We start from the raw sequence: 17,375 nt of genomic DNA on the forward strand, positions 1-17,375 counted from the left end.
CCGATCGAGCGGAAAATTCGGCGGCTATCGAACCGCAATCGCGAATACGCGTGCACGCGCACTTTGAAGGGGGAAAAAGGAGAAGGAAAAGGAAGGGGGGAATTCAATCATCCGCGGAGGGCAATCAGCGTTCCCCATAAAAGAAAATTTAAAAAAAGCGACGGCGGTGCAGCAGCACTCAAAGTACGACCGGGAGCGGTGTCAGCGACAGTATACAGAGCGCGGTCCGACGAAACATAAGAGAAAGAGCGAAAGAACACAGTAGCGCGAGGGCCATAGAGAGCTGCACAAAAAAGGACGTCGACGACGAGAGGAAAGCGCTGTCGGGCGAAATGGGAAAAGACACACACGGGCGGACAGGTCGCGAAGCGATCGACGACACACAACACACGGCTATATCCATACATGCGACAACTCGCCCACCCTCTACCCCTCCCTCTCTACGGTTCCTGTATTGCATATATGTGAGATAGATGGATACATACGGGGGATGACAAAGACAGGAGAGAGAGAGAGAGAGAGCTGGCTCTGTGTGACGGCGCTCAAAAGAAATTTAATACGCGCGCGCGCTCGGGGGGCCGGAGGAGGGGGCGAAAAAGGCAATAACTAATTTGCCTGAGCGGCGGCCACGTGACATCGGGAGACGTTTCAATTACAGCCAGGGCAATCGGGATTTCGGTTGCGCAGTGTGTGTGTATAGACGCCAAAAGGGCGAAGCGGTTTAATGCCTAGCTATCTCGGATGTATATTGTTTCGCCGCTGCGCGCGACGATCTCTCTCGGCTCTCTCGGCTCTCTATATTCGTTTAGAAATTGACGGGCCGGTTATGCTGCAGTCGTTGTTGTTGCGGGCCGAGCCGATCGCGGCTCCGCGGGCGATTTTACGCTATTGATCAGGTCTGCGCGCGGGGTGTATATCGCGCGCGCTTTGTAACTTTGTCAAAAAGGAGATCCGCCGACGGAATTAACTTATATAAACGCGAATTCAAAACCATAACGCGTGACCCAATTATAACCCTCGGCGAAGGTCAGCGAGAAAACTTTCCGCGCAATATTCCTCGTCGCTCAAACGCCGCGGCTTTAAAATATAATCCGTGAACGATAATTAGGCCGACGCTGCAGCGACGAAAGGGTTATAATCGCGAGCCGGGGGAAGAGAAACTAATACCTGATTAGCGGCAGCGGCGTACAAAGAGAGAGAGAGAGAGAGAGAGAGAGAGAGAACGCGATTATTAAAGCAGTAATTTTGCGGCCGTAACTGCGCCGATTTATTTACCCTCGCGCGCGCGGCTAGCGTGCAGCGCTCTATTAATAAATTAGATATCCTGTACACGCGCGGGCTTTGAAAGCCGAAATTGCTCGCCGTGCTGAAACGGCCGCGGTGTATAGCAGCAAGAAAAATTAATTTCGATCCTCCACGAGAGCCTCGAAAAAGTATTGTCCGTCGCGCGTTTTACATCCCTTCCGCACAAGCTCGCCGCGCGGAGTCAATATTAAACGAAGCGCGATAGCCTCGCTTTTTTTTTGCCAGCTCTCTTATTTTAATAAAACGTATCCCCCGATTTTGCGTCGTTGATCTATGAATTTTTCAGCGGCGGACGCGTCGCTCGCTCGCTTTTTTCCTCTGTTTGCCAAAACGGGCGCGCTTTTTATCGTGTATATACACCGCGAGAGTATATCAGCCGAAGCCATACTGCCTCGGGGATACAGCCAGGATATCCAAGCCGGAATCGTGCGCGAATTTCTTTTGAGAGGAGAGAGTGAGCTAATTGCCTCGCAGGTTCCGTCGTATCGATCGCTCGACTCGAGCCGCATTCTTTTTTCGGACGCGCGAGATAACGCCGCTGATAATATAACCGCGCGTGTAATAAAACTCTGCGCGAGGCTTAGGCCTGCAGAGTATGTACACGAGAGCACGCGCAACGCCACGATCTCTCTCTGATTTTTTGGCGGACGGGCTATGGCACAGCTCTGCGCTCGCATTAATCTGGCTACAGACGCAGGCTGCACACAAGGGGGGCTAAATAACGCGCGGCGCGGCCGAGCGTGGCAGCATAACCGACGAGCGAGCAAAGCCGCCCGCATTCTCCGTCTCCTCTCTGCCCTCGTGTGCATGTGTATATAGCTATACACGTATGTGTGTGAGTGTGTATATATATATGTAGCAGCGGCATATATACATCTAGAGAGAGAGAGAGAGAGAGAGAGAGAGAGAGCTAGCCGGCTGTCTCTCTCCAGCCCCGACTGCCTGCGGTGGCGTGTTTAGGGGTGTTAATTGGGTGGTGTATCGCCTCTCGCTCTCCCGAGTGTCACAGTGTATGTAACGCTGGGATCGAGCGAGCGAGCGAGCGAGAGAGCCGGGTAGAGAGTGGGTGGTAGTAGGGGAGGCTCGCGTCGGGTTGGATGTGACGCTAGGGCTTACTTAGTATTCGATGAGCCGGCGAAACCGATCAATACGCAGTTCTGGCTCAAATGTTCCGAATGGATGCCGCATACTGCTACGGAGTGAGCGAGCCAAGCCCAATAGGCACTGAAAATTAATCTCGATGCTCTCTCGAACGTCGACACGTGACAGCGCTGTCGGCCCGCTTCTCTTTCGTCCCCCCCGCTGCGCGCGTAACGAATACACACGCACACACCGCTGAGAAGGTTTGCGTTAGGGGCTGCCTTTCTTCGCTCTCTCGTCTCTTTATCGAGATGCGGAGTCCCTTTAAATTCGTAATCGCCGCCGCCGACGAATCTGTGTTTTTATATGTCGAGAGTCCGATTAATTCGGCTCGACGAAATTTTTGCACATACGACTGTACTCTTCGCCAAAACGTCTCCGCGTATACACCGCGTATACAGAGATCTGCATAGCCGCACACACACACGCGCGCAGACTGGCATTGTCGGTTAATGAAAGCGGGCGCGAGAACAAAGAACCTAATGGCCGCTATGTACACCGAGCCGCGGAGTAGGGGAATGTCTGTTAATTATAGCGGACGAAATTTGGTATTGGCCCTACTCTCTATCTCTATATATACACACATAATATTCCAGAATATATAAACGATCGCTCGGTCGCTGCGGAGCCTGGCCTCATTAAAAATCAAACGCTCGCGCGCGCGCTTAAACGCTCTGCAGAACCGCGACGCAAAGGGCCGCGAGACAATCAGGCCAGTTAAATTTGACGCGGCCGCGTAAATTGCCTGCACCCGACGACGCTCGTCGAGCGAACTTCTCTCCTTCGTATACGCATACGTATGTGAGAGCCAAAAAAAGGTCGAAAAGTCGATTAAAAAAGAATAGGGGGAGAACGAAGCAGCCGGAGATCGATCTTTCGTGTCGTAGTACACGCCACTTCATTAACTAATAGAGGGAAGAGAGCTCGCGCCACGCGCGAGACAATAAAGTAATGGATCGGCTCTCTACTCTTTTTGCGAGAGGGAGAGGCGCGCGCGCATAAAAAAGGGGGATTATTGACGTCGTTTATTGGCGCGAGGGAGAGAAAGAGAGGGAAAACGCTGCCGACGGTATTTATACGCTGCGAACGACGGGAAACGAGCTTCATTTGCCGCACGCGCACGTGTGTGTGCGTGTATAACTCGAAATTGAATTCCACGCGCGTGATTTGCAAATGGCCACTTTTGACGCGCGGCGGCTTGTTATCGATGCGTTTCGCGCAATCTCGGGCTATCGATTTTTCGGATTTATAAACAGGAACGATAACGGTGTGTATACAGTCGATCGTCGCTCTAGATGAATTACGGAGGGTTGATCCTGCCGTCTACTATATTTATACGTGTGTATACACGTAGCGCGGCTTTCCCGACGACGGGAGAAAGCCAAGTAGGCTAAATGACACGGTAATTGAACGCTCGGCCGAGCAGAGCGCGGTTATCGAGCGCTCGCGCAACGCGTAGGTATATATACTCGCCGCGGCGCTTTATGCAGCAATTGGGAAGGCAAGAGCTGCGAGCTTTATATATCGGCTAATCACTCGAGAGCCCGGATTTTTCATGCTTTGATTAATTGGACGACCTATGTATAGTTACGTATGATACTCGAAACGTCCCAGCTAGACTCCTTCACAATAGCGACTTCGTTTTTATATCGGCTATCAATCGGATCTGAGCATCGATAAAAAATCCTCCCGAAATCTCAGCGGATACTCGTACGTATGGCGTCTTCTCCCCTACGTATACTCTCGGTATAGCAGCGGCAGCGCAGTGATAAACAGATACAAGGTGCTTGCGTTTAATGGCTCGAGGAAAATGGAGCGAGCGCGCGCCGTGTTTTAAAATAGGCTCTTGTTTTCCAGGTGAAAGACTAAAGGCATAGGCCTGCAATTTGCCCGCGGAGGTAAAAAGAGCGACTGGCCGAGCTACAAAGTGAGCTTGTGCTGCATATACGTATACAACACACAACCTGTGTGTATGTAAAAAGCGATGAAGATCAAAAGGGTTCGTTCGAGAGTGAAAATCGGGCGCAAGAGGCTGAGCGAAAGAGCGAATCTGGAGAATGGCGTCGTCAGCAGCGTCCGGGGCATCGTTTAGTGGGCAATTTGCGCGCGCCGCGAGTCGATTGACGCGCAGCCGCCGATGTTAAACTCTCGAGGCTTAATTGACGCGGGGGTGGAGAGAGAGAGAGAGAGAGAGAGTGTAGTCTATAGGCGGCTCCCCCCCTGTACACCTCTCCGGATTCTACGAGGTTTGCTTCGATTTTTGAGGCTTCCCCGTGCCGATCGACAGATCGAGAGAAAAAAGCCCCCGGAATCAGAAGATATTTCGAATTTGATTGCAACACGCGCGTGTATTCACGCTCGTCAAGCCTAAAAGCTAATTACGTAAACAGCTGGCACAGACAGCGAGCTATACACACGGCGGAGCTGCACCAGTCCAGAAGATTCCGCCCCCGCGCAAATCGATTTACGAGCGGTTGGCATAATTATTGGGTATATCGCAAACATTTTCGTTCGTACACACTGCATAACGCAGGAATCGCGATTATCGCGTAGTTTATTGTGCCGTATATAAGGGAGGCTTAGAATATCGGGCGGTGAATTACGGCTCGCGAGCAATTGCCAGATTGATGCTGCAATTTTCGGAAAATCCGCGCGCGTCGGATTCCAGCGTCGAGCTTTCAATCAAGCCTGCGCTCGATTTTTATTCTAGCCGTTATACGCGCCACTACAATATATACGAGAGAAAAAAAGAAAAAAAAATCACGGAAAGCCCCGCTAATGAACGAACTATTAATAAAGCGTTCGGCGAAGCGGCCGATATCGTCGGCGGTGCATTTTTCACCGGCCTATTAAACCCTCAGCGCGCCGTAATCGATTTCCCTCTCGAAAGCTCGGCCGCGCAATAAAACAATCCGTCTGTACACTGTGTTGTGCTCTATATACGTGTACAGTATAAACACGTGACTCCCCGCGGCAGGAGGGAATAAAAAAGAGCCAACAGTTATCGCCGCCGATGATAACGATAACAACAACGACTCGTCCATCTCTCTCTCTCTCTCTCTCTCTCTCTCTCTCTCTCTCTCTCTCTCTCTCTCTCTCTCTCTCCGCCATTCCTTCTCCGTCTCCCATCGCTTCTCGTCTCGGAGTACGCCGCGGGGTATATATATATACGTATACGTCTGCAGAGCAGCCGGATCCATCTGCGGTTGGCCCGGAGTTACACAGTAGCAACATCCCAGCGCAGTCGGACAATAGTTTCCAGGCCTCTCTCTCTCTCTCTCTCTCTCTCTCTCTCTCTCTCTCTCTCTCTGCATTCCTCACAATTTTAGACCAAACTGCATTGCAGCGCACAGAGTAACGCGGAAATTTCGAATCCGATGAGGCAGATCAGAGTGTCTGAGTATATACAGAGACGAGTGTGGCGTTAATCGACTATGCGGCGCGCGTCGGCCAATTTGTTCGACTGCAGCATCGCGGTATATGGATAGCGTGCGGGGAGGCGATGATTAGGGCTTAGTCGTTCTGCCGGCTGCGCGTTAATTTAGCGACTGCCTGTGTGCGCGCCATGTATACGCGTTGGCCTTTTTCACGCGCGTTGTGTGTGTGTGTGCGAGCGATGTAGAGGGAAGAGATTAGGCCGGACGCGAGAGACGAGAGAGAGAGAGAGAGAGCGGGTCGATCGTTGGGTTGGGTCGTTGTCGGGCGACTACGACGACGACGACGCTGGCGACGAGATAATAAACGTTGATTTGAGCGGGAGACAAAGGATTTGATGGCAGCGGCCGAGCGAACGTCAATTGTTTTGGGCTTTTAATACTGCTTATATACACAGACGTTGTTTTGCTGATTTTACGACGATCGTTCGATTGAACGAAGGAATCACCCCAGCCGTATATAAATTCCGCGTTTAAAGTCGAAATTAGCGATATCCAACCAGTAAATTTCAGGTCAAACGCCTCGATATACGCGAGCTTGCGGAGCTCACCGCGCATACACACGGACACGCAACAATCGCGCTCGATAAAAAGCTCTCCTCCTCCTCCGGCAACAATAAAACTCTCTCGCCATTCCGCGAATCAGCGCTTACACAAAGTAGAGCCCGACGAGACAGCACGCCAAGTGACGCGGCGCAGCACAAAGACGAAGAAGAAGACGACGAAGAAGAACAAGAATACCAGAGCGCGGAGAGAGAGAGAGAGAGAGAGAGAGAGAGAGAGAGAGAGAGAGAGAGAGAGAGAGAGAGAGAGAGAGAGACGGTGTATATAGAGCGACTCGTGCTCTCGGCAATTAGGCAAGAGATAGAGAGAGAAAGGGAAGCTACACAGGCGGCGGGAGGGGGAGATAGGCTTCTTATTAAATGCGCCCTGAATGTTTGATGGGGCTTTTATCGGGCGGAGAGATCGATAGCCGGCGCGAGCGTCCCCTTCCCGAGATATCCGCCGCGGCCGCAAGCTCGTTGGCGCGCGCGCGATTTTCATTGGCGTCGGGCTCTTCCATATACACATGCATCCGAGTGTCAGTGAGCTGCGAGAGAGAGAGAGAGAGAGAGAGAGAGAGAGAGAGAGAGAGAGAGAGAGAGAGAGAGAGAGAGAGAGAGGATACCCGCACACACTCACATGGACTCGACTCGGGAGCTATAAGCTCGCGCGCGCGCGCGCGCGTTTAAGCCGACGGAGGGAAGGCTGTACAGAGAGAGAGAGAGAGAGAGAGAGAGACAGAGAGAGAGAGAGAGGGAGGGAGCTTGCAGGGAAGTAGGGATCGTCGCTGTGTGTACTATATACCGAATGCCGGCGCTGCTGAACGGGAGGGAGAGAACGGTTATGGAGGCGCGGAGAATGTTTTGGCTCGCTCTCTCCATTACAGGCGAGTCATCGATTTCACAGAGCGAGAGAGAGAGAGAGAGAGCGCGCACGCACGCGCAGTCTCCCGACCCTCTCTCTCTCTCTATCTCTTCGGAACGGCCGTAAAGTATACTGATTGCTGCCGACGAAAAGTGTCCCGCGGGAAGAGAGAGAGAGAGAGAGAGAGAGAGAGAGAGAGAGAGAGAGAGAGCTTCAATTGCTTCTAATTATACGGGCCGAACGATCGATCGGCGGTCCAGCGCTCGCTCGCTCGCGAGTTTGTAAAGAGCTATAAAACGCGGCTCCGGCGTCTCGTGACCGACTTACGCGTGTACACGTCCACACTCGAGCTTGCAGGAAATAGACCAGCGCCGCGGGCTGATGAATGGATCCGCTGCGCGATTTCGCGAAACGAGCAGCGACGGCGCGCCCGTGTAGTCAGCGCACCTTTACTGCTACTCTGGCAAGTAAGTGGGGAGGAAACGCCGCCGCCGCCAAGTGTTAAGAGGCAGTTTTCACCCCCTCGACCGGCAGCCTCGCTCGCTCCCCTTCGCAGCTTCCCCATTAGCGCTCTTATCCCTACCCACGGCCGCGGGAGAGTTGCGTCGTCGTAGCTGCGTTCTCTCGCATAGTTTATGAACCTGTGGCTTCTGCAAACTTCGCCGGGATGCCTGCGCGCAGCTTTGTACCAGCGGGCAAGAGTTTAACGCGCCGCCGCTCTATGGAGTACACGCATACATATACCCACGCTCGTGCACGCAGCTGATGCCGATGAGTATATACAGGGAAAAATTCGGAGTCTGCGTAACAGCGCGCCGCGATTTAATGAGAGCGATGGAAGAGCTTTTTCTTCCTTCCTCCCTTTTTTTTTCGTCGACGGAGGGCGGCTGCCGCGGCGCTATACGATGTTGCTCGGATCGATGGGGGGCAGAGAGTTATGCCGGGGCTGATGCGAGAGCGTTTGATACAATCTTGCGGGGACGCGATGAATCTTTATCGATGCCGGCTTTTTTTAATGCGACGAGAGCTCGCTCTCTCCGATCGATGTATGCGGTTGAGGAGGCAGGTAGAGATGGATTTTTTTCGACGCGACAAACAGAGAGCTGTCCCCGATCAATCAAGCGGTAAAACTTGGAATGCGCCCCCGACGTATCGGAGAGCGCGTATTTTGAGTTCGACGCTCGCCGATCTAATCCTCCCGCAGTTCAAATGCTATCGCGCTCGAAATTGCCTTCAGAGAACGAGCCGTGGTATACACACTGGCTGTATACACTGCAGGCGCTTGTGCAGCGCGCGCGCGGCGGCCGGGCTATTAAGAATTGATGATGATGCAGATGTGCTCTTTGCCGCCGCTTTGCCGGCTTAATCGTCGCGTCTGCCCCCCCCCCTCTCTCTCTCTCTCTCTCTCTCTGCCTCTCATCGCTTGATGCTCGCTCAAGCTGCAGCCTGAAATTTGTTTATTTTACGCGCATAGACGTTATATCAATTTACGCTTCGCGCACGCAGCTGTTAACATTTCAATTAGCTCGCGCGGTTATATGTCGCCGCTAGTTTTACCGCTTCGTTTATTCGCTACAGCTCGCAACCGAGTATAAGCGCCAGGACTCGCGAATCACTTATACGCGCAGTCATACGTACGGCTCCCGATCGAGCCTCCATAATTTATCGAGCCGAGTGTTGCACGACACTCGGCTGGAGCACCGCATCGAATCGTAAGATCAAGTGGCCGATCAAACTTCCCTAACGAAGTTGAGCTGCAGCGCTTCGCAAGGAGAGTGGGTAAGAAATTACGGAATAGACGCGTATCGAGGTAATTAGGTGCCCCGACCGACCCCCTGAAAATTCTGGAATCCTCGTTACACCCCGTTCGACTCTCGATTCGATTAATCCACAGCCACTTCGCGCCCGACCACGGCACAGTACTTTACAACGAGAGTCTTGCACCGCAGCCTCTCCCAAACACACTCGTACACACGCGCGACGACGAGGACGACGACGGTGGCGGCGCAGACAAAGGGCGGTGTGGAATCGCTGCTGCTGCTGCGCGAGCGCATTCTCTCCTCTCTCTCTCTCTCTCTCTCTCTCTCTCTCTCTCTCTCTCTCTCTCTCTCTCTCTCTCAAGTGGCCGTATAGCCGAGATGCTCGCTCGACGGAGATATGTGCGAGGGAGAGGGAATGCCAGCGCGGCGGCCTTATAGATCAGAATCGGGCGTTCCGCAGCGGATGCTCCGCATAGCGCGATCGCATTCTTACATCATCAAGCGCGTCTTCCCTCCCTCCGGCTCTGTGTCTCTATATACGCATCGCCTACGTCTGTGTGTGTGTGTGTCCCAATCTCCGTCTCCGTACCTCCGTGTTTGCACGCGTGATTGTTCCATGCAACTGCGACCGAGCTTTCGTCCCTTTGCGCGCGTTTGATTGTCCGGGCTATCGACCATTATAAACTTTCCCGCCTGGCCTTTTTCCGCTCGCTCTTTTTTCGCGTACACACACACACACACACACACGTAGCGAACTTTTGTCGAGTGAATTAGCTCGTTAAACGCCGTCCTCCGCTTATAGCATCTGCGCGCACTTCTCGACGATTGATCTACGAATACGAGGGATGTATAGAGCGCGCGAGCGATCGCGCGTGCGATGGTGATGGATCGTCCCGGGCGATATACTTTTTTTCTACCTCCCCATCCTCTCTCTCTCTCTCTCTCTCTCTCTCTCTCTCTCTCTCTCTCTCTCTCTCTCTCTCTCATTCTCGCGTGCCTATAGTCTCGCTGTTGCGCACGTGGTGAGTCCGCGGTATGGAGACTTTAAATATAATTTCCCCGAGTTAAAAATAACGACTTTCCAACGGCGCTGCATTTATTCTCGAATCAAGGTCTGTTTATTTTTACGCGCCGCTATGGTCGCGCTTATAATTTGCTTACGAACTTGGAAATTGAGCGCCCCTGGTGGTGGAGGCAGTCCTCTCGTCTCCCGGCTGAATTATAACGAAGTTCTGTTAAAACTTTGACCAGATTATATCTTTATTGCCGAACGCTTCGAGAGAGAGAGAGAGAGAGAGAGAGAGAGAGAGAGAGAGAGAGAGAGAGAGAGCGAGCTTGCGGCACTGCGAATTACGTTGTGCACCTGACACGGATTTCGGATTTCGTTTGCATAATGAATTTCCTCGCGACAGCGGCGAGTCGTTATATGCGCTGCATTTTGACGCAGCGATGATGCGGCTGTTTTTGTTTTCTAGGAGCGTCGCATGACTTTTTCATTGCTTTTCATGCGCGAGCTTTCGAATACGTGCGTATATATATCGCGTCGCCGCATTTAGTTGAATTGAAACAGCTGGCTTTAATTACGCCGAGCTTTTAGCGTTGAAAGTTTTATGCGATTGTGATCGATTCGCGCATTGATATGCGCATGCATAGTCGAGCGCCGAGCTATCTTCTCGCATACGTGAGTCGAATCTTTCTAATATTCACACTGCAATGAAAACGTGGAATTTATATACATAGCAGGTCTTTGTTCTTTAGCTCACAGCGTCGACCCGATAACCCAAAAAGAATCACTCACCCTTACTCGTCGGCGACCTCAGCGTTTTCCTGGCGCTGCTCTGAGCCACCGCAGCGGTGGTCAGCTCCACTACGGGGGCGACGACGGGCTGTCCAGGTGGCGCCCCGTTGAGCGCGAACGCCTGGGGGTGGTGATGATGATGCAGTCCGAAGAGGAACGGCTCTGCCTGTGGTTCGCGAAACGTCGTCGGCGTCGTGCTCCTGGCGTAGAGCAGCGAGCCGGGCGAATTCGAGGGACTCCTGGTGCGCCGCGAGCTCGTCGTCAGGTTGAGCGGACGCTCGTCGCTGCAGTCGTCCGAGGTTGTGGTCGTCGCGGAAGGTAGTGTCTGGAAGCCACTCGGGGGTTGGGTCGTCGTGCTGCAGAAACTGGCGGCCGAGGCGGGAGACATCATCGGAGAGGCTGGACTTGGCGTGCAGGGGGGCGACGTCAGACTACCCTGTTATCGTACGTGGACAAAGGAGACACGGAGATGCGTTAGTTTATTCGTTGATATTGCTCGGAGCTTGAACAAATACTGAGCAAATATTAATGCTCGCGAAATCTAATTAATTAGTCCGCTAGAATAACTTTGTTTAAATTCGTCTGCCGTTTTATGAAAACATGAAATGGCATCGATCGAATCAGCGTTTCAACGACCAATTAGTCTCCTCTGTATAAGCTTTGACGTATCTCAAGGGCTCTCATCAGAGAGCAGTTAAACGCTCGAAAAAATCAACAATTTCAATTCCACGCGAACATCGAATTCGAAGAAATCCGCAACCAACCGTATGAATGGAAGCCGGCGAGTGCGCGGGCAGGGGCGAGTAGATCGGCAGGGGTGCCCTGACGAGCGGACTGCCCGCGCTGAACCTCCTGGGTGTCGGCGCCAGGAGCTTTCCCTGCATCCTGCCGCCGGCAGCCGTAGTTTCTCGGCTCCATCCGAGAATGTCGCTGATCCTGTGCGGCGTGGGCGTCCTCGGCGGGGTAGCGTAGACGTGCTCGTGCCAAGAGGCCACCTGCTGCTGATTGTGCCTGCTACTGCCAAGCGCCGTCGTCCTCGAGGTGGGCGGACTCGAGGCCGTCTCCTCGTGTCTCTTCTCCAAGCGGTGGTGGTGGTGGTGGTGGTTGTTGTTGTTGTTGTTGTTGTTGTTGTTGTTATTGTTGTTGGTAGGTGGCTTCGAGCGAAGCACCAGGTGCTCGTCGGCCGGCGGCGACTCCGCGTCCGAGGACGGCATCTCTGCAGACAAGCTGCTACGGGCAGCGGAGGACTGCTGATGCAGCAGGACTTGGGCCATAAACGCTGCGTCCTGGGCTCTTGCTCGGTGAGGGCTCGGGCATCGGCGGTGATGCTTCTCCGTTATTCCCCTGTGGCCTGCGAGAAAAATACACGGAGACGCATTGTTTTGATTGTTTCGTTTGGGTGTAACGCGAGACGCGCGCACTTGGCGAAAACAAGCGAAGGTCGTAATAACCTCAAAACAGCGGTTTAGGAATGATAAACCCGGCGCTCTTAATAAACCAAAATCGATAACGAGTAGTAGACTTTCCCTTGAAAAATAGACGAAACCGACAGCGAGTAATCCGTAGGATATCGGACAATTCAGTGAGTAGACGTCGCCTCGTATATCGGAATAAAAAAGACCTCCGACGTAGCCCGTCTTACATCGCTCTCCCGGATACAACGAATCGGCAACACGTTTATGCTTTCAGAGTGAGAGGGAGAGCGAAATCCGCAGCAAGAGTCGATAATAAATAACAAGCCGTGATATTACGTACCTTCTCTCCTCGCTTCCTCTCTCCTTCTCTCTTTCAGTCTAGCAGCACATCAGCAGGCGCAATAACCTCGCGAAAGAAGCGTGTAATAAGCTGTCGTCGTACATTTCCTCCTCCTCTGGTGTCGCGCGCGCATCAGCCGATAATCGCGCAGTGTCTACTCGGCTGCAATTGCACGCGTGCTCCGCCGGAAGTGCGAGTGCGCACGCGAGTCACTTTGCGCCGCGTCATTACTCATCCCCATCAATCATCATCAGCAGCAGCAGCAGCCTCGATGATTGTCATCTGCACAGGAAAATCCTCGTCGCAGCGTCGAACAATCTTCTTCTTCTTCTCCGCCTCGTTGCAGCGGCAGCAGCGTCGTCGCATTTTTCGGCTGCGCCAACAGGTGTCACTCACACGTGTGCGTAGCTGTTGTTGTTGTTGATGTTGTTGTTGATGTTGTTGTTGATGTTGTTGTTTTAACGCACGTCAACACTTTTCTCGCTGTATGATAAGGACTGCGACGAGTCGACGGGAAAATTCATCGGAACTTTATCCTCGAATTCCTGCAGTGGCATCAGCGGCGCTAGTACGCATAACACTCGGGTTCATCTCTCCTCTCTCTCTCTCTCTCTCTCTCTCTCTCTCTCTCTCTTGAAGCGCTACTCGCGCAGCGAGTGTATATATATATCCCCCGAGCTCTTTGTCGCGCGAGCGCGCGCGCGCGCCGCGCTAAAGACGCTAAAGCGTTTCCCTCACTCTCGCTCTCTCCCTCGCCGTCGCACTGCACTACTGGTATTATGTAGGGTCTGTGTGCGTTATAGGATGTATATACGCTCGGCTCGTGTGTCTCTCAATCGAGGCGTGCGCGCTGACGCGACTGCACGGCTTATTGCCCGGAGAGAGGAGAGAGTGTATCCCCCCCGCTGGCGAGCTGTTCTGCTGTGCGCAAGCCCCTTTTCGAGCTGAGAAGAGCGAGCGATGCTGGGTTATATACGCTGCTCCCGCTCTGTATATAATATAATAATGCGACGTGGCTGCTACGCTATAATTGTACTCTCTAGTCGGATGATTGGCTTCTCTCCGAGAGAGAGAGAGAGAGAGAGAGAGAGAGAGAAAAAGCTCCTGTGCGGGTGTACGCGTACACACACGGCGGAACCACGTGCGTTACTTACGCCGGCTCTAGACGCGCACAAGCTACTGCGAAAGAAGCGCAGCGGGAGGGAGGGGGTCGGCCGCACGTGTTTTCGCGAGGCGTCGAGTTATATCCGTTATTATCCTTCGCCGACGACACAACTGTATCAACTATACTTATGTAGTCGAGAGACAACGATCGCAGGTATGGTATATCACAGGTATAGGCGAGCGTCGCAAGCTCGAGCACCGGCGCGCGACTGATCCGAAAAGCTCACGGTACGAGCGAGTCCGTTGACGCCCGTTTACCGACTGATTGTCGCGAGATTTAGGGTATACATGCAGCCTCTCGCTCTCGGGTTATGCGCATAGTGGGGAAGAGCTGCTCCGCTCGTCTGCCGCGAGCGAGTGATCGTGGTGGGGGCGACGGGGGTGGAGAAAGCTGGAGGGGGGCTTCGACGACGACGACGACGACGACGACGACGACGACGCGACTAGCGAGCTTTAGGCGCCGCAGTAGGTGGGTGTATACGACGCGGACTGTACTACCACCACTACTACTACCACGCGGGAGAATTCGGTAGTGGAGAGAGTTGAGTGGGAAATCGAGCTTTGCCGCTCCGGGGGTTAAGCGCTTGCTTGCTGCCGCCGCTGCGCGCTTTACGCGTATACACTCTACGCGCGCGCGGGGAGGGGAGGCGGCTGTATTTTTAAACGGGATAGCGCGATTTAATGGTTTATAAATTGAGAGAGAAAAAGAGCGTGCGCCTTTTCGCCGGAGCTAATTGATTGCCGCGCCGTTATAAAAATCCAATCGAACTCGATTCGCGACGAGCGTCCGGTCCACTTCAGCGTCGTGTAGTCGCGACTTCCTCCGCGGCGCTGCAATAACGCATCCTGTCGTCTCCTCGTCAATCATCGACGCCAGCATCAGGCGCGGAAAAGAGCGATCCGACTCTCGTGTTTACGCACACGGACAGTCACATCGCAGAGCTGAAAGCTGCGAGGGTGTCAGCCGCACACGTATACGCACGAGAAGCCTCGAGTGAGAGAGCTCGTACCGACTGCCAGTATGGTATACAGCGTGCGGAGAGTACCAGCTACCGTCCGCGCGCAGTATATGCAGGGATTTATTAGGCGCTGGCTGGCGCGCGACTCGCTCATTAGCCATTATATATATATATATATACACACATACACGGCGCGCGGTGAGGAGGATGCAAGAGCTTGCGCGCGCGAGTTTGGGGCAGAGGACTCTGTTAACGAGGGAGAGCCCGAGACTATATATATATACTCGTTTAACGATGCGTTTAGCCGGGGATGTGGAGGGGAGTGCAGGCTTGGCTGCTTTTTTCGGTGGCGGGGGATCGCTCTCTGTATACATAAGCCGTAATTGTTTTCGGACAGATTGATTGGCTCTCTCTCTCTCTCTCGCGAAGAGCTTTGTTGGCGAAAACTGATATTTTTCGTATAGCCAGGCTTTGATCGGCTTTTGGAATCTTGGAGCGAATTGGCCTGATTTTTTGGTAGAAGCGCAAGCTCGACCTAACAACGATACAAAAAATTGAAACTTAATTCCCCGTAAAGCTCGCCGCAAGTTCGTCGGCCTGCTTTGTGGAAGTATTTTAAGAATGCGTGTGCTGATCTGACACGAGCGTCGCTCTCTGCGGAAAAATTCACTCGATTCTCGGAATAATTGCGGCGCTTACAAAAATGTAATTAACCAAGGAGTTCCCTCGCGCGTCTTGTTATACGCCCGAAAAAGCTGAGAGTGTCTTTTGATGGCGCACGACTCTCCGGCTAATGGAAATAGCGAACGTGTGTTTTGGATTCAATCACCCGGCGAGACTCGTATAACGTGCGCGTTGATGATAATTGTTTTATTTCAACCGCTGATGCGATGGTTTTAATCGAATTTTCATCAGCGCACACCTGCAGTTAGCACCTAATGCATATGAATGCATTTCGAAATTCGAGATTAGGCTGCATTCGGATTCGATTAAGGCGCAGCCACGATCGAATCAAGTGCCGATAAAGTTTCAACCATTAAATTGCAGGTCCTGCAGATATCCCTGCGCGTGCTATGCAGAGTTATACCCTATGCTCTTTGATGGGGCGCTTGAAAGCTCGACCGCCAAAGCGGTTATCGACGCGTATCATGCCGCAGTGTGGGATCCGACGAGGAAATTCTCTGTAGGCTACCGCCATCTGCTGCAGCTTTTCGCAACGACTCGCCGTCGGTCAGATCGCACTCTCGAGTCTCGACTTTGCAGTTGTCGGTCAATTCGTTCGGAGGTATGAGTAATGATTACTAGCTGTTAAATATCGGAAAGTAATCAAAGATAACATCTCTCTCTCTCTCTCTCTCTCTCTCTCTCTCTCTCAACTATACACTCGTCATCATTAAAATCCAAAGCTTGGCAACAAAAGCCAACGAGTACACACACACAGAGCAGCCCATTGTCCCCTTAAAGCCACTCCGGTTCGTAAAAGTGCAAATCGCACACCCCTGTATACACTCACATCAGCGTTCTTCGAATGCACTTATTGTACCAGCGACATAACAAACAGCGCATTAAGCACAAAAGGCCGCAGTGTCGTGTTATGTCTCGGTCCATATAATATACGTATGGTATCTCACACTTTCGAATAAGTCAAAGACAGTATATACAGAGGCGGACGCAATTGCTTGACTTGAATTATGCATGATTACCTTGGCTCTCCTGCGTACACACACGGCGCACGTGTGACGAGAGACACTCTTTATATTTAGCTATACATACTGCCGGGGTCAACAACTGCGCGTCATGTACGAACGTGTGCTTCCGCCCGTGAAAAATTGCCGATTGCTTTTTTCATCCAACTCGCGCGAGCTTGTACGAAGGTCGATAACTCGGAAAAATTCTTCACCTTCGAAAATCAAAAAGCTACATTATTATACAGGAGACGTAATACGACTCGAATAAGCAGAAAACACTGCAGCACTCGTAAAGCGAAATTATTTATAGCAACGGCCGAAGCTGCTCATATCCTTTAGTACAAGCATCGTTATGCGTGTCCCGAGAAATCCCTGTACGAGAGGTGAGGGCCTTGAGCCAATCCTAAAAAAGGTAAGTGCCTCCGCCGCCCGTGACATCGCCAGGGTCGGCGAAAACACACGGGGCCATACGTATTATACGACATGTACTCTGCGCTATCGATATATCTATACTCACGGGGATGTTCCCGGTTGAAAGTCGAGCCGAGAGCGACGAGCGGTTATGCATTAAACATAGGACGTTTACGCGAGCGAATCATTGCCAGACGACAATTTTCCCGCAGTCGGCCGAGGCGCTTCGCGTGGGAGGAGCACATGGCCAGGGAATAAGATGCATCTGGCGATGAGAGCTTGCAGGAGGTCGCGGACGAGCGCGTATGTGCGCGTTTGGTTTTGGGGCTGAACAAAAAAATAATAATAATAACAATGATAACATCGAGGTGCGCAAATTGCAATTCTCGTTGAGCGCTCGACTCCAGAAACTCGGCGCAAATCCGCTATCTCCCTCGGCAAATTAGCGTAATTCCCACTCGCGATAACGACGGCTTGTCTCGCTCTCATCTTAACGCCGAATTCAGGGCTTATCTTCGCCGACTATATCACACTGCACACATACAGATTATGAA

General features: G+C 52.5%; 1 protein-coding gene across 3 annotated transcripts in view; it reads right to left on the minus strand.

Moving 5' to 3' along the window:
• The window catches only part of LOC100679869 (motor neuron and pancreas homeobox protein 1), a 23,993-nt gene extending 9,959 nt beyond the window's left edge, over positions 1 to 14,034 (minus strand). Inside the window, exons 1-4 of one of the 3 annotated variants that reach the window (XM_031927810.1) lie at positions 13,890 to 14,034; positions 12,600 to 13,164; positions 11,609 to 12,195; positions 10,845 to 11,280 (exon numbers count right to left, since the gene is read on the minus strand). In XM_031927810.1, the coding sequence (XP_031783670.1) occupies positions 10,845 to 11,280; positions 11,609 to 12,118 (946 nt within the window). In that variant the 5' untranslated portion in view covers positions 12,119 to 12,195; positions 12,600 to 13,164; positions 13,890 to 14,034. Of the gene's footprint in view, positions 1 to 10,844; positions 11,281 to 11,608; positions 12,196 to 12,599; positions 13,165 to 13,753 lie in introns of all 3 variants that reach the window. The other 2 variants (XM_016990048.2, XM_016990046.2) reach the window with 2 other exon arrangements.
• Between the last annotated feature and the right edge of the window lie 3,341 nt (positions 14,035 to 17,375).

The sequence above is a fragment of the Nasonia vitripennis genome, chromosome 1, assembly GCF_009193385.2.
Source record: "Nasonia vitripennis strain AsymCx chromosome 1, Nvit_psr_1.1, whole genome shotgun sequence".
Classification (NCBI taxonomy): domain Eukaryota; kingdom Metazoa; phylum Arthropoda; class Insecta; order Hymenoptera; family Pteromalidae; genus Nasonia; species Nasonia vitripennis.